The sequence below is a fragment of the Salvia splendens genome, chromosome 4, assembly GCF_004379255.2.
Source record: "Salvia splendens isolate huo1 chromosome 4, SspV2, whole genome shotgun sequence".
NCBI classification, from domain to species: domain Eukaryota; kingdom Viridiplantae; phylum Streptophyta; class Magnoliopsida; order Lamiales; family Lamiaceae; genus Salvia; species Salvia splendens.
The window spans coordinates 24,201,978-24,227,686 of NC_056035.1; the positions used below are offsets into that span (position 1 = coordinate 24,201,978).

Sequence of the window (25,709 nt, forward strand, 5' to 3'; positions counted from 1 at the left end):
TGAAATGATATGTTTTCAAAACAGACGACTTTGGTGGTTTAGCAATTCTTTAATGAATAGCAAACTAAGAATTAAAGTCTATTTTCCACTTTTGCCCTTTGATTTGACTCATTTAGAGAACCTCACTCTACGCCCCTTATTCCTTTCTCTCTTATCCAAAATCCTCCATCAAACACAAATATAAAATCTGGAGCTCCATACCCATCTTCAATATCCCTCAACTTTCTTCTGTCATTGCGTGAGCTTCGGCTATTAAAACAACTTTTTTTTCATCAATTTTTCTCTTCTATAGCGTGAGAATTAATGAGTGTTCGTGTAACACCCGTACAAAAAAAGAAAAAAAATCAAATAAATCTAATTAAATCTTTTCCTAGTTGACTTGGTCAAATATATTTCTCTAAACCATATCACCAAACGATTTCCCCATATCTGTACTCCCTAAAATCTCTCCAACCACCAAATCCATCAATATCTATCAGTTTTGCCTATATATATCCAATCAATCCCACGATCTTTCTACACATAAATTCAATACCAAGAAAAACCAGGAACTAAAATTTAGAGAAAGAACGGAGTTGGAGAAGAGAGTTTTCTGCCGCCTAAGAAGGTAATCACCGATCAATTCCCAGCCTTGATTTCCTTGCATTCATTTAGGATAACTCGAATTTTGGAGCATGAAATCTGTAGTATTCGGACAGTAGGTTCCGACGCATGTTTGACCGACCAAACGAACTCCTTTTTATACGATTCTTTTTTCTGAGTAAACCTTAAGGTGTCTTCTATGTGGTGTGTGAATTTCAACCTATTTGGACAAAAGATGTATTTTTGGTGAATTTTTGAAGTTGACTGCGCAGTTCTGCCAGAAATTGTTTTTCTCGACCAGGGAGTTACGTTTTCGATTTGACCGACCTAAAAAGATTATTTTGATGTGAAATTTTAATTCAATGATATTTTGTTGTGTCTACTGTATTGTGGAAAAGTTTCAGCCCCAACGGAGACCGGATGAATTTTAAATGATTTTTACAAACCAACCGCGCAATTCTGCCAGTTTTGTTGTTAGGTGAAAATATCACTTGTTGCTAAGTTTTAATGAATTATATGATGCATGTATGATTTAAGAAGGTATCCTATGGCATGATTATGTGTAACACGTTGAGAAGTATTATGACATGTTTTTCCTTATGTTGATGAACGTTCGGGAATGGGCAATCTAAGAAAACGATGAAAGGAACGATAGGACATGCATGATAATTGTAATAATGGAAAACCTGATTGTGTGGTGATATTGACAAGGGTTGTTGAACGTACGAGGGTACCAAGAGTAAAAGGTTGCGTAAAGTCGTCATTGTGCGGTATAAGCAAGCGAGGTGGGCTTTCTTTTTAAATAAGGGCAATGCCCTAAGTATACTTTTTTATGTGAAAATGATATGAATATTTGTCATGCCGTGTTTTGTTTTATTCTATGGAACCTATCTGATGTGGCTTTTACCATCAATGGATAATCGAATTCGGGTCTGTCTAGGGAGTGAGTCCCTATTCAGGCTAGTGTACACCTATGGAGATCGTGAGCCGTCTTTTGGGTCGGCCGGTCTAGTGACTTGGAATGTGGCAACATTCTTTGTCATCAATGGATCAGATATGGTAGACATCTATGGGAAAATGACTGCAGTCACGAGTTTTACGATGGAAATGATTTTAGTGTCTTGGGAAATTTCTAAAGTTAAAACCCCAAGGTCACTCAATGGTGGCATGATAAATACTTTTTATAAAATGTTTTCGGCATGAGTCCACTGAGTGCATCAAGTACTCAGCCCTGCTTTTCTTTTTAAAAATTGCAGGTTGAGCGTGACGGGTGCAGTGGGTGTTGAGCAAGACCGTTGAAGAAATTTAAGTGTCTAGAATGTGTCATGTCTTCACACATAGCATATTCCTTCTCTCAATTGCTTCCGCTGAGTGTTGTTTCTTTTGAGTTCTTGTATCGCTCAGATAATATTCATTTTTGAGTTGTTGATTGTTGAGATACTCTGATTTTATTCGAGTTATTCCCATTTGTTTCGAGCTTTGGTCGAGTTGTGTTGTTTTCCCCTTTCTTCCCCGCTTCTTTATCCTCCCCTAGTCGCGATCAACCGTGTTTTCTATCCTTAGAAAATGCGGGCGTGACAGTTCGTCCTCTACCCAAATTGCTACTCCCCCTCACTCTAGAGTTTCGTTGACGGTCCTCTCCTCAGATAAACATTTTCCTCCGAAGAACCAGTTAATTTATAGCTCAATCTGTTCGTTGCTATTGTCCATTACCATCACCCATGACACCAGTGGACTGCGACATATTCACCTTCACACCAAGGTCAAACTTGTAAACCAGTACAAGAAACAAAAGAACACATAATGGATGCATCCAAAAATAGGGGAAACAATACGAGGGGTTATTTCGATGCTCCGATGAAAACAGATTATCGGTTTATGATCGATTGGTGTGCATTTAAAACAATTTTGGGTTTGCTACGTCTTACATGATTCGGGGGTAGCGGTGGAATTTGTAATATATGGTAGGACATAATTATCATACAAGTTGCAGATGGGTTCAACACCGAATGCATGCAGACACATACATGTTGGTGACCCTCAAGATTCAAATCATTTAAGATTTATTTCATGCAAAACCAAATATCCATAACCGAACACGCCCTTATATCCCTAATTTCCATTGTTCAAACCAAACACCTGAAAATCAAACCCACGATAGGAATTGTGTAACCAAATATGAGAATAAGATATATATTCCATTACTTAATCATGGAATTAGAGATAATCCTACCCTATCTTATCAAATACTACCAAGGCAACCCAAACGAGGCCTTAATGAGATGAAAGTTGATAAAAACTTATTATATTAATTATTTGATTATTAAAAAAATAAAAAGCTTTTACAAAGTGAATAAGCATGACTAATTATTAATATCTTGAAAATAAAATAATTAGGAGTGTAGGTGTTAAATATATATTTTTTGAATAAATAAAATAAAATGTTAAGGGTTTGTTTTGTAGAGGGTATAGACTGGGTTAGTCCTAATATTTCCAACCATTTGGTAGCTTTGACAGCAGTCAGCACGACCCGGGACAAAACCCATGTGACCCGGTACTTTTAGCTGGGTCTTGTGGGAAAGAGCTGGTTAATTGACCGGGACAATTTTTAGGGTTTAGGAACCTGCTTTGGAATATGGGTCGTTTTACTGACCAATATTTCCTCTACTATCCCATATTCCATTTTCTACAATTTAGATATCCCCAGATTTTGAACGCAGGTGCTTCTTCCCTCTTCATTGTAGTAGCTTCTCCACCACAGATCTGAGACCAAATTTTGTCTCCACAAATTGACAGATCGAGACTAATATTTCGGCGTCTACAACATCCGACTCCCATAGGCCTTTCCTCCCCAAAGTTTTTGAGCAGAGGTGCTTCTTCTCTCTATATTCTAATAGCTTTTCCTACACATATCTGAGACCAAAATTTTCCTTATAATCGACAGATTGACACGAAGATATCGACGTCTACAACATCTGACTCCCATAGGTCATTTTTCAAAGTGTATCGAAGGTACGAAATTATATCTAAAGCTTTTTGTCCTTTTTTTATATAAAATCACTCAAATCTGTAGACGAAATTGTGCTTCGGTAATCTTGGAACTTCCCAAACTGATCTAGAAATATGTAGTCATGCTTCAGGCTCGAAATTGGGAAATTATTCCAGTTAACTACATGGGTCACAACTAGATTCCCCAATTGAGTAGATTTATTTGATTGGGTTTTGTTAGTAAATTAGTTGTCTATAATTTAGATGTGCTACATGTTTGTCAAAATACACAGTTAAAATTGAGTATATTGTTGTTCGATTTATCTATTAGTTTAGTTTCGATGTCAATCGTGTTGCAGATCCCTGTTATTCAGAGAGTGCAGTCCTTAGGTGAAATTATGGCAAAGTCAATGAACGAAATGGTTCATCAAGTAATGTCTGACATTATTTGAGATCATCATTTCGCCATTATCTGTGTTATCCTCATCTACCTTCAAAGTATTAGACGTGGAAGACGTTTCTCTCCTCTCGATCTTAGAAACAGCTATTCGTATATCCGGCGGATGCCACAACAGGTTCGACACATGAACCGACTCACTGGTGTGAGTGATGTTTCTTGTCTTGAAAATTTGCGAATGGATAGAAACGCTTTTGGGAGGCTGTGTATCATGCTTCGGCAAACAAGTGATGTAGTAGATGGTCGGTATGTCACCGTGGAGGAACAGGTAGCCATGTTTTTAGGAATCTGGGCCCATCACAAGAAGGTTCGAGTAGTGAAGTTCAACCATTGGAGGTCAGGGTATACAGTTCACACCTCTGAGCTGATCGAACAAATCGGCAATGGGTATTTATTCTTAAGTGTTAGCTTGTTCAGTTCCCGATAGTCAATACACATTCTTAGCGATCCATCTTTCTTTTTGACAAAGAGTACATGAGCTCCCCATGGTGAAGTGCTAGGTCTAATAAAGCCTAGATCCATGAGTTCCTGTAACTGTATCTTGAGTTCTCCCAATTCCTCTGCCGCCATCCGGTATGGTGCTTTCGATATTGTGGCAGATCCAGGTTCCAAATCAATGTTAAATTCCAGTTGTCTATCAGGTCCCAGGTAGAACATCAGGAAACACGTCTGGAAACTCACACACGACATTCACATCCCCGATTTCTATTTTTTTCTTATGTTCCTCGTTCAGGTAAACGAGGTAAGCGGGACACCCTTTTCTTATTAATGTTGTTGCATGTAAGGCAGAGATTATGGATTTTCGTTTATTCATGGTGACCCCATAGAAGCTTGTTCGTTCTTCGCTTGTGTTTTGAAAGAAAATTTTTCTTTCTTTGCATTAGATGGTGACATGGTTTTCGGCCAACCAATCCATTCCTAGTATAAGGTCAACATCACACATTTTCAAGACCTTCAAATTACTAACTAAGATCCTATGTTCCCCCAATAAAACTTCTATGTTCGAGCAAGTTCGAGTGATTTCTATAATTCCTCCGACATGTGAGGTTACCTTAATTTTATATTCAGCTGGTTCAGTACGCAGTTTCAAGGTATCAACACAAGAGTCCGATATAAAAGAATGTGAAGCGCCAGTATCAAATAACAAAATGACAGGCATGTCAAGTAGCATGGCTATACCTGCCAGATTTCCTTTTTCTCCATCAGGCTGCCCCCGCCTCAGTGCGTAGGCCCTGGCCTGTGTTGGGAGCCTCACTTGATGGTGTTGCGGACATCGTGGGGGTTGTTGCTGACCTTTCTGAGGTTGTGCATTTACCGCCCGTAGCAGGGAGTGTTGTCCTAGTGGATAAGGTCCTGTACCCCTTCCATAAGACTTGGTTGGACAATCTTTAGCAAAATGACCAATTTTACCACATTTATAACAAGCTTCAGTCCCGGCTCTACATATCCCATTATGTATCTTGTTACAATTGGAGCATGGAATGGGACTTGGCCGGCCTCCCGCTGAATTGAAAGTAGACTGTATCGGAAAGTTCTGCGCACGATCTTGGCCATACCATGGTTTCTTTTGTTCATACTGAGTTCGATTACCATCCCACATTCTTTTGTCTCCTGAACTTTGAATTTGAGCACGTGGCGGTGGTACTAGCATTGCTAACTCAATGTCAAGCACTCGTTTAAGAGATTCAGAATAAGATAACCCACCATGGCTTGCCAGTGCCATTCTTATTTCATGTCTTAACCCACCACAAAATTTTTCAGCCATTTTCTGCTCTGTGTTAACCTGATCTGGGGCATATCTGGACATGTCAGTGAATATACGCTCGTAATCTGTTACTGACATCCTCCCTTGTTTCAGATTATAAAATTCCATTTCCTTATTCTTCCGGTAACTTTTGGGAATATATTTCTCATAGAATCCTTCTTTGAATTTCTCTCAGGTCATATTAGTCAACTCTTGAGCCCCCATTATTTTTTTCTTGCCTCCCACCAGTAATCTGCTGACCCTTTTAATGGGAAAGGCACACAAATAAAACGCTCTGGATCTGTGAAGTGAAATAAGTCGAAAATGCGTTCAATTATGCGTATCCAAGTTTCTGCATCCATCGGTTCACCTATACCATCAAATATTGGTGGTTTTTGTTTCAGGAACATCTCTTCTTTTCTTCGATCCGGTACTAGAGGTGGTGGGGGTGGTGGAGTTATTTCGCTTTGTTCCTCAAATTCTTCATGTTCGGGTGGTGGCACTACTCCAATTCCTTTTCCTCTCCCTCTCCCTCTCCCTCGAGGTCACCCAACTCTCCTTGGTGGCATTCTAAATTGACAAAACATTTTTTTATAAGTCTTTACGTGTATATGTATATGTTATAAAACCATTTAGATTGATAAAATGAATAAATAAATAAATAAATAAATAAACGCTATTTGTATTGTGTCGGACTAAAATTATTCAACAATACAATCGAATCAACAATACCAATAAGGATAATGAAGTCATTGAAAATATGCACATTTATATATACATATGAAAATTGCCTTTTTGGGTAACAAAAAGGACTTTTTGTACAAAATATAGTTTTACAAGCATCATGCTACTATCCGAAACATCATCAAAACCTAAACATGAAATACATGTACCCATATATGCATCATACAAAAAGTAGTAGCTACTATACACAAAACAAAAACACATAACAGAACAGTCTCACAACGGGTCTGTTTCGGGTAAGTACAATGATCACATCTACTCTACTACTAAGGTGTTGTAGGTTTCGTGACACTGGCTTCTGACTTGCAGGTCAGACCTTCTTCTGGCTCTTCCTCTGGCTCTTCTTCAAAGTCTTCATCATCAGAACTGCTAATGACGATGGCAGTCATGCGACTCCCTCCTGGCCTATATCGTCCACGAGTCATCTCATCAAAATGACTAAATATCCAGGCATTAAACTTGAGCTCCTCTGAAGTCGGCGGGTGGTAAACAGAGACCGGAGAAGTTCCCTCAACGGGAGATACGCGTGGGGTCACGGATAGAGGCTGTAAATGACCAATACCCACCGTAGCTGGCTGATCGTTCAAGTCGATAGGAGTACAAGCTGGGGCCTTACCCCGTCTGCGCCTCTTTGCTGACGTGTCTGTCATTGTAGCATGTTCCATAGGTGCTTGGGCCTCAGGGATCCTCACTGGTGACCACCTTCTTTCATCTGATAATGGTCGCGACGGGCCTGCCTCAGCCTCATATCGTGCCTTATGTCCCCGAGTAACGGGCCAAGGAGAAGGTGGCATCATACCAGGCACGATACTCGGCTGACCCGGAAGTATGGATCTTCCTGATGGAATGGGGTCACCAGGCAATATATATGGCCCTAGAGGAGCATGTCTGTAAACAGTATAACACAACTGAATTTCCCCTAAGAAGCGGAGGAAATCACCTGAGTACACAAAGCGTGGCCTACGATAGAAAATATAATCCCTGGAGATCATCCTAGACCATTGCTGCCAAGTAGAAGGTAGTAGACTAACAAGTCGTGAAATCCCATCCTTATCATCAACCCCATACCGGTGGGCCCGTCTCCAGAGCTTGCCAAACCGAGCAAGAAATTCTCCTAGATCTTCATTAAAGCACATAACACATTCCTCGTACTCTTCTATCATATCTTCTGGGCTTTGTATCGGTGACGTTCTCATCCTAGCGGTAAGTCGGAAAGGGGCCATCTACACTAAAACTTTCATCAATTAACATCTCTTCGTGCCACATAAGTATATCTATATCTGTGATATTAAAATAAATTATGAAGAGATATGATAATATCTTATTGCCTCAAGATTCCACACTTAAGTTTTGTTACTTGGTTGCTTTCCACTTGTTATAATCCTCCATTTATTGTTATTTTTCGCTCAGAAAAGCGAAAGATGGTAATAACTTATTTTCTTCTTTGACCCAGTTTCTCGTTCTTTATTCATTCCTTTCATTAATTACATAACTTGGCCTTTGAATCATTCTTCTGGTTGAGTGCGATAGGTGAGAGTGTTGAGAGTTGATCACCTTACAATCTAGTGGAAAAGAGTCTAGACAGAGAAACAAAAAGAAATTGATACTCAGAATCAGGGCAGAAAAGAACTTGCTCTGATACCACTCTGTCACACCCGCACTACCTAAGGATAGTATAGTATGGAAATTCGTGACTAAAAGGGAAGGGTTAAGAGAAGTGGGGATGAGAAATAGGGATGAGCAATAACAAGTACAGATTCAACCGGGAGATTATCAAAATATCATGTATACATCCTGGAATACTTGAGTAGGAGTAATATAGGATCAAAAGATAGCGTTATGATACAAAATAGGATTAGTAGTTATAGCTTTCACAGCGGAAGTAAACAACATAGTTTCATGTATAGAGACATAAACCTCGGAGGTCTTACTAGATCAAACTCAAAAGAACATTCTATCAACACCCTTGCTTCACCGTTTTGTAGCTCAACCTGCACATTTAGAAATACATACAGAGCTGAGTACAGGAGTACTCAGTGAACACAATGCCGAAAGATACAATTATACATTTGAAAATATTGTCACGTCATTACAGCAACACTCATGGATTTTTTTTTACTTAAAAGGCCCGAGCTTGCTAAAATTCTATGTTCAACCGCGGTCTAAGTTCCTTTACCATATCTTAACATTTGTGTACCTGGAAGGTGGCCACCTTCCACGACGGTCACATGACCGGCCAACGGCTCACGGTCCATTTGTGTACACTAGTCCAAGCAAGGTTTGCGGCCTTACTTGAACCAGAATTCGATTATAACATATTTGGCATAACCAAGGCAGACAGGCATAAATCATTTATGACGGGACAATCATATTGACGAGCATAAATTTGGATTTTCAACATAACTTATCTCGTAATTACTTTGCGATTTTTATCCACATTAATATGTAGGATGGAAAGCTCACCTTATTTACTTTCCAACTATTAGGAAAAGATCCTTCATTTTCCGTCGTTACTTTCTTCGTAAATCTCCCTTCTTTGTGTTGCTTTTTGTTTCACTTCAAAACCCGGCGTATGTTTTAGTGTAGGTGTGAATTTTATGAAGTGGTGTAATCTCTTTTTTTTTTTTTTAAAACATCCAAGAGGTGTAACAGAAGATCATATATATATAAGTGTTCATTGGTAACTTTATGTACAATTCATGACACGTACTATTTACTAACCAAGCCTACTTTCTTAGCTTTGATTAGTCAACAAAATGACTAATATAACCTACTCTTGACTCATCAAAGCTATACTTGGAATAAATTAATATTCTTCTATTAATTAGTTTATTTATATTTATTATATATTTTTTTTAAAGTTGGGAAAAAGAGGGACATATACATATTTAGTCGTCACTTCTTACATTTATAATATCAAAAGTTCGGGTCGTCACACCTGAGGGCTGTGATTAAGCTTCATCGTACCTTTTGGATTGTTCCTGAAGCCGTGGATGACGATTGTGAGGATCACAAGTGGAAATGGTTCGAGGTACATTACATTTTACAAATTTGAACTGCTGTATCTTTAATGGTATGAAATGTAATTGCTTTGTGCAGGGGTGCCTAGGAGCTCTCGACGGCACATACATCAACGTGCAAGTACCAAGTGTTGACAAGCCTCGCTACCGCTCTCGAAAGGGGAAGATTTTCACTAATACCCTAGCCGCTTGTGATCGCAGTATGCGGTTCGTTTACATTCTGGCCAGATGGGAAGGCTCTGCCGGGGATGCTCGTGTGCTAAGGGATGTCGTTATTCACGAAAATGGCTTCAAAGTACCAAGAGGTATGAAACCATATCAAAGTCAATCAAATTCTTGTACTAACTACATTCCGAATATGACTTTCCATTGTTTACGCTTTGGTAGGAAATTACTATCTTTGTGATAATGGATATATGAATTGCAAAGGATTCCTAACACCATTTAAAAGTGTCTGATATCATCTCAAAGAATGGGGCCCAGCTGCCGAGGCCCCTCAGAATCCACATGAAATCTTCAATATGAGACACACACGGGCTCGCAATGTCATTGAACGTGCATTTGTCGTTTTGAAAATGCGATGGGGGATATTAAGGAGTGCTTGTTACTACCCGGTGAAAATTCAAACGCAACTCATTTTAACCTGTTTTCTTCTACATAACTATGCTAGAACAACAATGCCAGTGGATCCACTCGACCAACTCTCCGACGTATATGATGAACAAATAGTCGCTGCATCTGATGACCCCAATGTCCAAAGAGAGTATATCGATTCTGTGGAGCCATCTAATGCTTGGACACAAATGCGAGATGACTTAGCGGGATCCATGTGGGAGGAGGTACTTACAATTTATTTTCAAAACGTTTTCCAAGTTTGATTTTTTTTCAACAACGTGCTAACCTCTCGTACGTATTAACAACTTATGCAATATGTGAATCGCCATATATAAAGACCACAAATCACCGTTTCTGAAACCATATCTTTAGCTGAGGACAAGGGACCACGAGCTGCGACCGATTGCACCTATTGCGTAGCAATATATGATCCATGTTGTTCGAGAACTAAAACATAATAGAGTTGTAGTTGAACTAATTGGTGTCGTATTACTTGTTGAACTTAATTATGAATGTATTTCAATGTTTTTATCTTTCCCTCACTGTTGCTACTCTTCATATGCAAAATAGTAGGACATTTTCATTTACAAAAACATACTGGACAATATTATGAGACTATCTTCAAACACACCATGATTAACTAGTGTATAACTCCATGTTTCTATTGAAACATGGAACCAAAAGTGCACAACAAAACATGAGCTTAGCCGCTGGGCATTACATGATATTAACTAATAAACTACATACGTCATGCTACCAAGGAGAAGCTACTAAAGGCCAACATATTCAAGAGCGATGGATATCACCCCGTGGGTTTGGGCTATTCGATGCTTCCGATGAGCCACCGGGAGATAATTTCGGGACAGGCACATGGAAGTTGAGAGGCATTCTACGTGCAAGGGTAGTCTTCATCATGGGTTTTCCTTGAGGGCCTGGTACGTAGTGGATAGCAGGTGGTTTGTTCGAGGACTCTCGATCAGATGACTCGGCATCGTCGTGGAATAGTTTGCGCCTCATCTTTTCACCGAGCATAGTAGCGGGCGAGTTTACCTCCTCTGAAAAGGGATAGTCGCATGACGTGAGGTCGATCACATCGCGGCAGGGGATGGTAGTATCGGATAGCACGATGATCTCTTTAGGGACATCTACCTTCAACTCTGAGGAGCTCTCCTGCTTCACATCTAGTGGGCGAAAAGGGTGGTGAGACGACGGTGTTTTGGCTCATCTTCATAGTAATAGGCGGCGGCTAGTGGATGATCCTACACAACACACATGCACGAAACATTAGCTTCAACATTACAAGGTGTTAAATGGAAGCTATTACCTTCATTAGCTGTACCCAGACGCTATCCACAGCGTCTACAACCTTCAAGTTGGGATACCACAATACTCCTGGGGTGGAGACCACCGCATGAAATGTCTCGTACCGGGTTGCGAGGAATTGCACCCTATCCTTCAGCTCTTCGATGCTGAGCTTGATACTCGAAACGGCATCTACTTTCATGCTTGCTACGACTAAAACTTCGTTCGGTATGCTTGGCCATTCCTCACGTAGCTCTTCCTTCATGCCAACAAGAGTGGCTATGAGCTGATCGTCCAACTCCACAGACCACTTTCCTTTGAAGAAAAATAAATCTTGCGGCGGGATGTCCATAGTTGAGTTAGAGAATTTTAAGGAATTTACTTGGTGTGGTCCAATGTGGGTAAAGACAGTACTTATCTTTACTAAAAGTAAGAGGGTCTTCAATTGGTGACTTAACCCATATTTAATTCTTTGATTGACTAATATCTACTTCCAACTAAAATGCATCGATGACCTCCATTTGTTACCATACCATATCAGAGCAGATCCGTCAATCCCATTCGAAAAAAAGTTAATGTGGGTAGATGGTGGTAGTTAATACCATTGGTTTGTGTATTTCATGATGTTGGTAGGTGAACTCGAAGTTAAGGAGCACATATATCTCATTAATCTCTCAAAACATCCTCTCCAAAGGCTTCAACAAATTGGGAGATCCTTCTTTTCTCGGTTCAGCAACAATGGTTGCAATTCAGCACAACCCCCCCCCCCCTTTGTGAAGAAGTACCACGCTATAACGCACCCCGAGAGTCTTGTAAGCAGTCTCGGTTGCATTTCGATTCGAGCTCTCCCCCCCTTGTATGATTATTTATTCTGCTGCAATTTGTCTTATGAAACTAGTTATTTTGGTTACATTTCAGCAGATTCCTCTGCAATGGGTTAGGAGTTATGGACGGAATATGCCTTATCAATGCTTCCTTGTGATGCCACATGGCAGGAAATGGGATGTGAGGTTGCTCAATGTGGAAAACGGATGCTACTTCCGTGCTGGTTGGTCTTCATTCGCGAATGCAAACAACATCAACACTGAGGATACCCTCATCTTCATGCATATCAGAGATGGTGTTTTCCAAGTCATCCGAACTTGCTCATTGACTAGCTGCCCTCCCTTGTATGACTACGATGGTATGAGTTGATATATACACTATACTCAGTTCTTCCCTTCCATTTTTTATATATCACGCACATCATATGATGCAGGGGCATTCTGGCCCATACCCGAGAGCGACGTAGTGCCGGATCTAGATACAAGTGACGACTATGACTCATCTAAAGCCGACTTTGTTGCTTCTAGCGATGAAGAGGACGACATATTGCCTATAGAATATGCCGTGGATGAACACCTTTCGTTCACAATTACCTTCAATGAAACAACAATTACTAAAACATTGGTTAGATGTTTGTCAGTCTTATTAACTTCTTTTTTTTACCATATCCACATTTAATTATGCCAATTTCATTTCCTTTTTGTAGGAGCTACCAATCAGGTTTTGGAAAAAATTCATTCGTGAAGGTGATATGGAAAATGAGACCTATTTCACAGTTGGTAGAAGAACCTGGGAAATGCGCATAGCAAAGCGGAATGGTAGAATCCGGGTGAAGCGTGGTTGGAGCCACTTCAAACAAGTTAACAGACTCCAGAAAGGAATGACTTGTTCTTTCTATCTAGTGGACACGGAGGAGGTTCACTTCTATGTCATAATTCAGCCATAACCAACGTCGGCAAACGGGAAGGTATTGCAATCCGAACTACCTATATTTTGAAATCCATGTTCATCTGCATCGTGTGCTAATTTTACTTGTTGTACACATGTTGAATGCTGATCAATTGCATCTCTGAAACTAGTTATTTGGCTATCTAAACAACAAAAAAAACGTGGGTACTTCATTATGTTTGGTGTTGTATTATTTATGCATCTATCAAATTGATTGGGTCTAGTTAGTGCGCAATGTTGACATATGTATAAGCATGCATTTGTATGCATTAGATATCAGGAAGTACCAAGCATTAAGCAAAGCATAATTCATTAGTTGCGGCCTAGATTGCATACGATATTCACATTACAAAATAGGAAGACATTATATAATGTGTCCATTGCTTGCTGCCGACGTAGTTCGACAAAAGACTAGAACATCCCATCCTAACGGCCCACACAAATCACGACCCAACCCATACTAGTTACCCGTGTAATGCTCAAGAGCATGCCACACATACAGTTGACGTGCACCCTCCGGCAGACTCATGAAGTAGTCGAGGCGTTCAACCCTAGCAAGTATAGCGTCCGAAGCGATGAACACTTGGGATAGGGTGAGCCTTGGAATAAGACCCATCATATGGAACACATCCTTCCTTGCCTTGGTCACATCAAACTCGTATCCAATACGAGCTAATAGTCGGTCCAGCCTTGCATTGGTGTCTTCGTGTAGTTTGCCAATCACATCGATTAGACCATCAAGTGCATCACCCCGTTTATGTTTATTTGCACCAGTGTGTTCACTGTCCACGACGTTGCTATAGACACCGTCGGTCCGGTCGTTAGGTGTTCCCTGATCATTCAATCCCTCTCCATCGAGCAGATCATCCGATCCTGGCTGGTTGGCATTCGCTCCTCCACTGTACGCCTCACGTGATCCAGGCGTACATTTGATTTGGCCGATCAGTATCCTGTGAGTTGTTGCCTGTAGCCCGATCCTTGCCGAAGACAATCTTCCAGTCATTGTAATACGGCCACGACTTGTAACGAAGAAAACGAGCAGCATTGTCAGCCTGAGACATACGAACAAAGACATTCAGTTGGGAAATCAATGATACCATAACAAATTAACCCAAATAAATATATGAATCGGTAAATAAATGCAAACAAATAAGTGATTGCTAATGATAAAAGTTGCATACAACCTTTATTATTTCAGTCCATTGATGCTCGTCACAGTCGATCTTGTAGTCGCCATGGTTGTTGAACCCAACACCACTCCTTTCCAGTATTGAGGACACAGCAGAGTAAAACTTTTTCCAAGTGTGAAGCTTTGATGAAATATGCGGGCTGACCCTCAATAAGTGGTCGGGAACTCACGGCGCATCGATTCTTCCAACTTGAAAAGATATCCCGATCTGAAGCCATTGTCGGACTTCCATCCAGTCGCAACCAACTCCTTCCTGGAAGCTATGAAGTGCATCTCCTCCCTGTCGCTCCATGCCCTCCTAGAGCGTCACCATGGCTCTGGTTTCGCGAGGAACGCCCTCGTCCCATAGCCAAAAAAAATGAGACGAATAAGATTAAAAAACAACGAAAGCCCAACACCATTTAAGTCGGATGAATGAAAATAGGGTGTAGCCTGACTATCACCGCCTCCTCCACGCCTGTGCTCGTTGCGCATTGAATCCCCCATTGAATGACTTTCAATTAATGTGGTGGGTGTAATCGAAAACGAATGAGACCCTGCTATATATCAATGAAAGATTCTTTTTAGATCTGTGAATTTCATTTCCCGCCGACATGAATGGAAAATTTCATTTTAGCGCCTTCTAGGTCAGATTGGCGGGGGTTTATTTGGTGTAATGTTGCAGTAGGGTTTCTAGAAGAGGCAAAAGTGGGTTCACAACTAATAAATGGGGACAAAAATGACCAAAAAAAGTTTATCCAAAATTTTGGGACGAGCTACCATACGTGGGCCATGATAATGTGTTGAGTTATTAGTGCTACAAAAGGGTGACGTGATATGATAGTATCTATGCCTAATCCACTTCCATTAATCCACTTCCATAATCCAATTTATTGTCCTAACAGATGATTTCCCATCCCCACTACAAAACGCCCCCTAAGAAAGTAAGAATTTTAAAAATAATTTGTATGAATTGCGTGCTTAATAGAAAATAAAAATCTGTTAATTTTTTTTTGAAAATCAAATTCAAATTAAATTCATATACTACAAACTTAAATCCCTACCCAAATATACGTTTCCACTTCCATCCATTTCAAACATTTTGAAAACTGTGCAACGATCTCCAACCCTACTGTACCACTCCCATCCATCTCTCCGGCGAAACTCGCTGATTCTCTCTCACTCTCTTCTCACAATTCCCAAATTAGGATGCATCTTTCTTTCGCCCAAAAATCAGATTCTCATCTCCAGCATCTCACTGCCTCAACTTCTCTCTCTCTCTCGCCCAATTTCTTACTCCCGGCGTCGTCACCGCATGGAGTCCAGTCACCGCCGGCACCCCGTCTCCCTCTCTTTTCTGCCCATGACCCGTAGCAAGAATGTCTGGGTAAGGAACTCTAAAATTTTGTTCATCTGTTGAATTTCCTTTGTATACGAAGGTGTTTCCATCGCTAAAGCGAATGCAAAGATATTTTTCTTCGATTTGTTGTATTAATTATTTTATTCTCAGAGAAAAACTGTAAAGTTGGAATTTTGTATATCAGTTGATTTTCCTTGGTATTTCATGGTGATATGATTGCTAAAGAGATTTGTTAGATTGTGACTTATTTTGAAAGAAAAGAAACGAGGATAGATGTTAATGAGGACTTGCTGAATGCTTATTCATTGAACCCCTACTGAATTAGATTGGTTCTTTTGCAGAGAAGCTGTTATTGTGAAGACACCAGGTGAGCCTATGAATCATGACTGCTCTGCAACTTGTAATCATGCAACACTAGGGCAGAAAGTATACAAAGAAACATGGAAGGGGTAGAATAAGTGCAAAATGGGGATAAGAGAAGAAAAAAATAGAAAAAGAAGGAAAAAAAAGAGGAAAGATCTGTGGAAAAAAATAAAAGTAAAGAAAAATTGGTGGAAAAAAATAGCAAGAATAAGATGTTGGAGGAAGTGACGGGGAGCTTCGTGATGGAGTAATGGGAGGGAAAGACGAAGATTTGGTGAGGCTTCAACTTGAAGCACTCTGGAAGAGAAATCAAGACCAGAAAACGAGAATGCAAACTTGACTAGGGAAAACCAGGACCAGCATAAACTAGTGGGGTACCCTCGTTCAACAGATCCAAAACGCATGAAAAGAAGGCTACAAAATCTTCTTTCAGGGTATGTTGTCTCGTGAAGCTGCTTCTGTCCTAGTTTTGTCTGGATGCAATGATTCTTTCAGTACATCATATGATAGAATGTGATGCACTATTTACGTCTACATTGAATATTGATTATTGGTTTTGATTTTGTGATTACGGCTGGCTCCAGGGAAAGTCCCAAGTAGTGCAGGATGAACTTTCCAGGCTTGGTGAAAAGTTGATTCATAGTTCTGAGGGTACAAGAGCTTTAGCTCGGAAACTTTGCCGTGAACTTGACGATAAATTCCTCCAGCATGGTCTGAACTCAGGGAATGGCAGAAGAAGACATGCTATTTAAGCTATACAGTTCTAGAAGGTTAGTTTATTTTCAAGCATCCATCCACTGGCTTACGATGCTTTCGGAAATTGTAATTCTTAGCCATGGAGAATTCACATGGGGTGATTACGGAATACTCACTAGATCCTGCCCTATTAAGCTAATTCTTCAATATCTATACAAACATTCATCTCCTTGTTTAAAAGATTTGTGCATCTTATGCTTTTATTTTTGTGATCATGATTTGCCTCGTTTAATTCGGAATTATAGTGCTCAAAGCATGGCAAGAATAGAAGAGCTTCTCGGAGAACCAGAATGTCAAGCGAAGGAAAGAGCGTATCCAGAAACAGTCCTCTATTGTTTCCAAGCTTACTAGACAACTCTGTATTCATGATAATCTGGCAGCCGCTGCATCCACCTATTCTAATGCAGGTGACCTGTTTTACTATTATAAAAGTATCAATTCTTACAAGTTTATATAGCTATCTATATACACATGGTTTTATTTATTTTGGTATATGAGAATTCTTTTGTAAGCGTGTAACGTTTTCCTCTCTACATCAACAGAAAGTCCAACCACTGCTGGCCAATATTCCGGGCAGGATGGAGATCTGCGTTTGATGCTGCTGCCAACGGTCCAAGCCTAATTGTTTGCCGACCTGTTCCTCCATCATCTGGCTCTGTTTATATATTCCAAGGTAGATGCAAATTTTGACAAATCGATTCTTGCAATTCTTGTCGGATGTTTCATTAGTTTCTCGAGCTCACATCGAGCTCTAATTCTCCATGGTTTGCTCTTTTGAGGATCGATCAATATAGACATTTTTGTGTGTAGATGTCCGGTTTATGTTGTGCTTCTGTTAGTTGTCTTCGCAACTGCTGAAGATCTTGTGTGTTGGTTGAACTCCCATGGAAAACATATTATAGTGATGGCTATACATATGTAATTTCTAAATTTATTGGAAATAATCGTACAATTTTTCTGACTTGATCCTTATCGTTTTCTTCGTAAAGATGTTCATGACATCCTTATATTAATATATTGCTATTTTTCTATTTTGAATTGAGGATGCCATAACGAATGACATTTTTGTGTTATGTTATGATGATAGTGAAATACGAAATATAAAGGAGAAACTACATTCTCTCTCCATATTTTGAGTTTTTCGTACTACTAAATATTGATAATTTGGCATTTTTTTTCTTATAAGAATAAAAATAATTGGCAGAGGATTGAGCCCCTCCTATCATCAATGTTAGGTAATGAGCTAATTACTTATCGTAGGCTGAATTTGTTTGCATCATGGACATTAGATTCCTATGTTTTAAGTAATGATGTCTATCCTCATTATGTTGATTTGACCATTACACATGAGTTCATCTAGAAGGTTCATTTTCACTATACAATTGATAACTTGCCGAAGCTTGTTTTTAGAAAAGCAAAAGGAAGGAGGGTGTCATGTCTCTTGAGAATTTTTTTTGTAAGCGTGTAATGTTTTCCTCTATACATCAGTAGAAAGTTCATCCGTCGCTGGCCCATCTTCCCGGGAGGTCTGGAGATGCTGCGTTTGATGCTACTGCCAGCGGTCCAAACCCATCATATATGTGGATTTTAGATCAAATGGTCAGTGATCCTTTTCAAAATGGTAATATAAACCCTGCCTGCCGACGAACACCCTTGCGTTTGCCACCTGCTCCTCCATCATCTGCCTCTGTTTATACATTCTAAGGTAGATGGAATTTTGACAAATAAGTTCTTGCAATTTTTGAGGGATGTGTCATCAGTTTCTCGAGCTCGCATCGAGCCCTAAATCTTCTCCTTGGTTTGGTCTTTCGAGGACCAATGAAAAATATATTATCGTGAAGGCTATATATATGTAATTTCTTAATTTATTGGAAATAATAGTACAATTTTCTGACTTGATTCTTATTATTTTCTTTGTAAAGATGTTCATGACATCCTTATATCAATATATTTTTATTTTTCTATTTATGATGCCATAACGAATGGCATTTTTTTGTTATGTTCCACTGATAGTAAAATACGAAATATAAAGGAGAAACTACATTCTGTCTTCATAGTTCAAGTTTTGGTACTGCTAAATATTAATAATTTGGAATTTTTTTCTTTTAAGAATAAAAATATTTGGCAGGGGCTTGAGCCCCTCATATCATGAATGTTAGGTAATGAGCTAATTACTTATCATAGGCTGCATTGGTTTGCATCCTGGACATTAGATTCCTATGTTTTAAGCTGCATTGGTTTGATAGAGATATTTCTGCAGGTGAAAAAATACATAATTCTGCAATTTAATTGAACTTTTCTAATTGCTTGCTGACCTAGAGATTGGCAATGCATGAAGAAAGAGGGGTGGACTTGGATCGCCCATATGAGATGGAGGACAAAGGCATTGGAGCTATAATTTGCTGTACACCGGGTCGAAAGGTATTGCTCGTTGGATTTTCGTATTTTGAAACATGTACCAGATTTTGTTTCACTTTAGATCTTTTAACCTTGGAATATTCTGTGACTTCCGTTGAACTTTTCACTGAAATTGGTGAACCAATTCCTGGGATATTTTGTAATGGTTCAGTTTGTTGCTATAGTAAGTCCAATAACAAGAACTATTCTAAAGGTAAATGGCAAGTTAGTGTTGCTTTTGTAGTTCTAGAAGCTAATGAAATGTTGTGAGCCAGTAAAGCATCATACTAAGCAATGATGTCTTTCCTGATTAGATTGATTAGACCATTACACATGAGTTCATCTAGAAGGGTTGTTTTCATGGTATGCCCTGCGTTGGTGGATTTTGGTTGAGGTGCTGCTTCTCTGCTCATTTGGTTCTCTAGTATCCTTAGACATTTTAAATGCTAATGGTTTCTCACTATACAATTGATAACTTGCGGAAGCTTTTTTTTGAAAAGCAAAAGGAAGGAGGATGTCGTGTCTCTTGATTGATTCTATTTAAGCAAACATTAAGTTGATAGGTGCAAGTCTTAGGAGGGGTGAAGTTGACACATTAAAAATTCAGCAACTCTCTGCTCTCTCTGAGAAATTGAACCAATGATTAATAATTTTACTTTGCAGGATTCTGAGAATGCCCATATATACCACTCAGAGCTGTTTACATTAACAAAGAAAATGGCCAAAGGGGAGCCTTAGAAGCTCTACTTCACTGTTCCAATATTTCAGCCACATCCCTAGTACTTAATCCCTACTATGTCCTTCCAGAACCTCATACTCCCTAAGGTGATATTGAGATTCACTGATATTTATGTTTTGAACACTATGAAGGGTTTTAATCTTAAAGTTTTCTTATGTTCCTTCAGGCTCATACAACTCTTATGGAACTCCTTGACTTGAAACCACTTCCCGTGACTGCACTTGCAAATGGAACTTATGAAGAATTGTACAGATTCACACATTTTAACCCCATACAGACGGAGGTTTGGATGAAACTTGCCAGTCCCCCTTGTTTCCCTGCAATTTTCTCAATATATCATGAACTCTTGTGTTTTATTTATTCTGACAAGAGTTGTTGTAATCATTGCAGGCTTTTGATGTATTGTATCACACAGACCGAATTGGGAGAAAAGAAGAAAAAAAAGAAGAAAAAAAGAAAAAAAAGAAAAAGAAGAATGAAAAAAAAAAAGATGAGACAAATATGTGGGAAAAAAAATAAAAGAAAAGAAAAAAAATGGTGGAACAAATCTAGAAAAAGGAAAAAAAACAGAGAGCAGAATCAAAGGAAGATTTCCAAGAAAATGTGAAAAAGAAATAGCCAGAGGAGGAAGAAACGGGGAGCTTCATGATGGAGTAATGGGAGGAAAACACGAAGGTTTGGTGAGGCTTCAACTTGAAGCACTTCTGGAAGAGAAATCGAGACCTGAAAATGAGAATTCAAACTTGAATAAGGAAAACAAGTACCTGCATCAACTAGTGGAGTACCCTCGCTCAACAGATCCGAAATTGCATGGAAATTAGGCTGCCAAATCTTCTTTCAGGGTATGTTGTCTCGTGAAGTTGCTTCTGTTCTAGTTTTGTCTGGACGCATTGATTCTTTCTGTACGTCATATGCTAGAGTATGATCCACAATTTACCCCTATCTTGAATATTGATTATTGATATTGATCGTGTGAATACTGCAGACTCCAGGGTAGGATGAACTTTTCAGGCTTGGTGAACAGATGGTTCATAGTTCCGAGGGTAAAAGAGCTTTAGCTCGGGTACTTTTCCATGAACTTCACGACAAGTTCCTCCAGCATGGTCTCAACTCAGGGATTGGACAAAGAAGACATTCTATTTAAGCTATACAGTTCTATAAGGTTTATTTCTTTTAATGCATCCAGCCTATCGTGTGTGATGCTTTCGGCAGTTTATAATACTTAATCACGGCGAATGCACATGGGGAGATTACGAAATTCTCCCTAGATCCCACCCTATTAAGCTAGTTCTTCAATATATATGTGAACATTCATCTCCTTGTTTAAAAGATTTGTGCATCTTATGCTTTTATTTTTTTGATCATGATGTGCGTCATTTAATTCGAAATTATAGTGCTCAAAGCATGGCAAGAATAGAAGAGCTTCTCCAGGAGGACCAGAATGTCAAGTGGAGGAAAGAGTGTATCCAGAAACAGTCCTCTATTCTCTCCAAGCTTACTACACAACTCTGTATTAATGATAATCTGGCAGCCACTGCAGCCACCTATTCTAATGAAGGTGACCTGTTTTACGATTATAAAAGTTTCTATTCTTACAAGTTTGTATAGCTATCTATATATACATGGTATGATAATTCTTTTGTAAGCCTGTAATGTTTTCCTCTATACAATAGTAGAAACTTCAACCATTGCTGGCCCATCTTCCCGGGAGGTCTGGAGATGCTACGTTTGATGCTGCTGCCAGCGGTCCAAACCCATTATATGGGGATTCTAGATCAAATGGCCCCAGTTGTCGGAACAGTGATCCTTTTCAAAATGGTGATATAAACACTGGCTGCCGACGAACACCCTAGCGTTTGCCACCTGCTCCTCCATCATCTGCATCTGTTTATGTATTCTAAGGTAGATGGAAATTTTGACAAATAAATTCTTGTAATTCTTGTCGGATGTTTCATCAGTTTCTCAAGCTCGCATCGAGCTCTAAATCGTAGGCTGCATTGGTTTGCATCATGGACATTTGATTCCCATGTTTTAAGCAATGATGTCTTTCCTGATTAGGTTTATTTGACCATAAAACTAGAGAAAATGGCCAAGGGGGATGCTCAGAAGCTCTACTTCACTGTTCCAATATTTGAGCCACATCCTCCCTAGTACTTTATCCACGCAATTTCAGATTCATGGATGCATTCAGAGTGTTTCTATACTATGTCCTTCCGGAACCTCATGCTCCCCGAGGTGATTTTGAGATTCACTGATATTTATATTTCGAACACCATGAAGAGTTTTAATCTTAAAGTTTTTTTATGTTCCTTCAGGCTCATACAGCTCATATGGAACTCCTTGACCTGAAACCACTTCCCGTGACTGCACTTGCAAATGGAACTTATGAAGAATTGTACAGATACATACATTTTAACCCCATACAGATGAAGGTTTGGATGAAACTTGCTAGTCCCCCTTGTTGTTTCCCTGCAATTTTCTCAATACAACATGAACTCTCGGGTTTTATTTATTCTGACTAGAGTTATTGTAATCATGACAGGCTTTTGATGTGCTATATCACACGGACCAAAATGGGGAGAAAAGAAGAAAAAATCAAAAAAAGAAGTAAAAAAGAAAAAGAAGAAAAAAAAGAGAGGAGACAGATCTGGGAAAAAAAAGAAAAGAAAAGAAAAAATTGGTGGAACTGATCTAGAAAAAGGAAAAATCAGAGCAGAATTAAAGAAAGAGTTCCAAGACCAGAATAAGGTGTTGGAGGAAGAGATGGGGAGCTTCGTGATGGAGTAATGAGAGTAAAAGACGACGATGCACTTCTGGAATTGAAATCAAGATCGGAGGATGAGAATGACGAATCTTCTTTCAGGGTATGTTGTCTCGTGAAGCTGCTTCTGTCCAAGTTTTTTCTGGACGCATTGATGCTTTCAGTACCTCATATGCTAGAGTATGATGCACAATTTACATCTATATTGAATATTGATTATTGGTATTGATTGTGTGATTACTGCAGGCTCCAGGGCAAGCCCCAAGTAGCATATTGAATATGCTAGACTATGATTGTAATCTGGCAACACTATGGCAGAAAGAATAGAAAGAAACATGGTAAGGGGTAGAATAAGAGCAAAATGGGGAGAAAAGTAGAAAAAAACATAAAAAGAAAAAAAAACAGAAAAATGAAGAAAAAAGAGAGAAGGCGGATATGTGATTTTTTTTTCATGGAACTGATCTAGAAAATGGAAAAACAGAGAGCAGAATCAAAGGAAGATTTCCAAGAAAATGTGAAAAAAATAGCAAGAGTAAGCTATTGGAGGAAGAAACGGGGAGCTTCATGATGGAGTAATGGGAGGAAAACACGACGGTTTGGTGAGGCTTCAACTTGAAGCACTTCTAGAAGAGAAATCAAGACCTGAAAATGAGAATTCAAACTTGAATAGGGACAACAAGTACCTGCATCAAACTAGTGGAGTACCCTCGCTCAACAGATCCGAAATAGCATGGAAATTAGACTGCCAAATCTTCTTTCAGGGTAAGTTGTCTCGTGAAGTTGCTTCTGTTCTATTTTTGTCTGGACGCATTGATTCTTTCTGTGCGTCATATGCTAGAGTATGATCCACTATTTACCCTTATATTGAATATTGATATTGATAGTGTGACTACTGCAGACTCCAGGGCAAGTCCCAAGTAGTGCAGGATGAACTTTCCAGGCTTGGCGAATAGATGGTTCATAGTTCCGAAGGTAAAAGAGCTTTAGCTCGGGTACTTTGCCATGAACTTCACGACAAGTTCCTCCAGCATGGTCTGAACTCAGGGATTGGACAAACGAAGACATGCTATTTAAGCTATACAGTTCTATAAGGTTTGTTTCTTTTCATGCATCCCGCTAATTGTGTGTGATACTTTCGGCAGATTGTAATTCTTAACCACGGCGAATTCACATGGGGAGATTACGGAATACTCACTAGATCCTGCCCTATTAAGCTAGTTCTTCAATATATATACGAACATTCATCTCCTTGTTTAAAATATTTGTACATCTTATACTTTTATTTTTGTGATCACGATGTGCCTCGTTCAATTCGGAATTATAGTGTTCAAAGCATGGCAAGAATAGAAGAGCTTCTCTAGGAGGACCATAATGTCAGGCGGAGGAAAGAGCGTATCCAGAATAGTGCTCTATTCCTTCCAAGCTTACTACACAACTCTGTATTTATTATAATCTGGCATCCGCTGCATCCACCTATTCTAATGCAGGTAACCTGTTTTACTATTATAAAACTGTCTATTCTTAGAATTTTGTATAGCTATCTATATATATACATGGTATGAGAATTTTTTTTGTAAACGTGTAATGTTTTCCTCTATACATCACTAGAAAGTACATCCATCGCTGGCCCATCTTCCCGGGAGGTCTGGAGATGCTGCGTTTGATGCTACTGCCAGCGGTCCAAACCCATCATATATGTGGATTTTAGATCAAATGGCCAGTGATCCTTTTCAAAATGGTAATATAAACCCTGCCTGCCGACGAACACCCTTGCGCTTGCCACCTGCTCCTCCATCATCTGCCTCTGTTTATACATTCTAAGGTAGATGGAATTTTGACAAATCAATTCTTGCAATTTTTGAGGGATGTTTCATAAGTTTCTCGAGCTCGCATCGAGCTCTAAATCTTCTCCTTGGTTTGGTCCTTCGAGGACCAATGAATATTGACATTTTTGTGTTAAGATGTCCGGTTTATATTATACTTCTGTTAGTTGTCTTTGCAGCTGCTGAAGTTCTTGTGTATTGTTAGAACTCTCATGGAAAATATATTATCGTGAAGGCTATATATATGTAATTTCTTAATTTATTGGAAATAATAGTACAATTTTTCTGACTTGATTCTTATCATTTTCTTTGTAAAGATGTTCATGACATCCTTATATCAATATATTTTTGTTTTTCTATTTATGATGCCATAACGAATGGCATTTTTTTGTTATGTTCCACTGATAGTAAAATACGAAATATAAAGGAGAAACTACATTCTGTCTTCATAGTTCAAGTTTTGGTACTGCTAAATATTAATAATTTGGAATTTTTTTCTTTTAAGAATAAAAATATTTGGCAGGGGCTTGAGCCCCTCATATCATGAATGTTAGGTAATGAGCTAATTACTTATCATAGGCTGCATTGGTTTGCATCATGGACATTAGATTCCTATGTTTTAAGTTGTATTAGTTTGATAGAGATATTTCTGCAGATGAAAAAATCAATGTTATGGATGGCGTATGGCGGCTTACGACGGTGAGCCCAAAAACCGCCACAGGGATATGGCGTATCAGTATGGCGGGATATGGCGGTCGATAAATAAATTAATAAAATATTAGTAATATATGTATATATAAATTCAAAAAATTAGAAAATAATAAAAAATTGTAATATATCAAGTTATCAACTATTAAAACAATAAATAAAGCATAAAATCATAAGCAATTATATAATATGCCTACCATAATAAGTCTTAGTTCAACAATCAAAATATAAAGTCATCATCACAAATTCATAATACATATCAAATCTAAATTAAAACCATCCTCAATCATCACCATCCCCAACATAGTCATCCTCCACAAGATAGTTATCCTCATCCTCATCGATATCATCGTCCTCCAACGAAGTAGATCCTTCTTCTTCATCCCCAACTTCTTCATCTTCCAATTCT

The 25,709-nt window shown here is 39.0% G+C and overlaps 2 protein-coding genes and 1 long non-coding RNA gene across 16 annotated transcripts; 2 read left to right on the forward strand and 1 right to left on the reverse strand.

Moving 5' to 3' along the window:
• Positions 1-3,220: 3,220 nt before the first annotated feature.
• Positions 3,221-10,692, forward strand: LOC121799198. 2 transcript variants are annotated; one of them, XR_006050170.1, is made up of 5 exons: positions 3,221-3,452; positions 3,527-3,594; positions 9,377-9,546; positions 9,615-9,840; positions 9,923-10,692. It is a non-coding gene; the product is annotated as an uncharacterized LOC121799198 (long non-coding RNA). The 2 variants fall into 2 exon arrangements; XR_006050171.1 differs by having other exon boundaries at positions 9,439-9,546.
• Positions 10,693-12,060: 1,368 nt separating this feature from the next.
• Positions 12,061-24,951, forward strand: LOC121799199 (B3 domain-containing protein REM20-like). 13 transcript variants are annotated; one of them, XR_006050181.1, is made up of 24 exons: positions 12,104-12,264; positions 12,371-12,635; positions 12,711-12,901; positions 12,984-13,244; positions 16,095-16,550; positions 16,701-16,886; positions 17,118-17,279; positions 17,415-17,545; positions 18,361-18,577; positions 19,192-19,293; positions 19,933-20,094; positions 20,175-20,291; positions 20,399-20,850; positions 20,994-21,170; positions 21,403-21,566; positions 21,682-21,910; positions 22,067-22,243; positions 22,324-22,440; positions 22,551-22,872; positions 23,016-23,107; positions 23,251-23,531; positions 23,668-23,861; positions 24,094-24,256; positions 24,378-24,951. XR_006050181.1 is itself a non-coding variant. In XM_042198539.1 (4 exons), exons 1-4 carry the CDS (start codon positions 12,073-12,075, stop codon positions 13,221-13,223), a joined length of 888 nt encoding a protein of 295 aa, XP_042054473.1. In that variant the 5' UTR covers positions 12,061-12,072; the 3' UTR covers positions 13,224-13,355. The 13 variants fall into 13 exon arrangements, 1 of the variants encoding a protein (XP_042054473.1); XR_006050182.1 differs by having other exon boundaries at positions 12,103-12,264; positions 22,089-22,243; positions 23,016-23,531; XR_006050176.1 differs by having other exon boundaries at positions 12,104-12,308; positions 12,448-12,635; positions 23,016-23,531.
• LOC121799200 lies at positions 13,519-15,094 on the reverse strand. The gene is made up of 2 exons (XM_042198541.1): positions 14,410-15,094; positions 13,519-14,277 (listed from the first exon to the last, which is right to left on the reverse strand). Exon 2 carries the CDS (start codon positions 14,268-14,270, stop codon positions 13,686-13,688), a length of 585 nt encoding a protein of 194 aa, XP_042054475.1. The 5' UTR covers positions 14,271-14,277; positions 14,410-15,094; the 3' UTR covers positions 13,519-13,685.
• Positions 24,952-25,709: the final 758 nt, after the last annotated feature.

What these genes read in the sequence shown, in the direction of transcription:
- LOC121799199 (XM_042198539.1), top strand. Translation starts at nt 12,073, where the DNA reads ATGATGTTGGTAGGTGAACTCGAAGTTAAGGAGCACATATATCTCATT. An exon ending in TAACGCACCCCGAGAGTCTT is followed by an intron (nt 12,265 to 12,370) that starts GTAAGCAGTCTC and finishes GTTACATTTCAG; the next exon opens with CAGATTCCTCTGCAATGGGT. An exon ending in TCCCTTGTATGACTACGATG is followed by an intron (nt 12,636 to 12,710) that starts GTATGAGTTGAT and finishes CATATGATGCAG; the next exon opens with GGGCATTCTGGCCCATACCC.
- LOC121799200 (XM_042198541.1), bottom strand. Translation starts at nt 14,270, where the DNA reads ATGCTGCTCGTTTTCTTCGTTACAAGTCGTGGCCGTATTACAATGACT.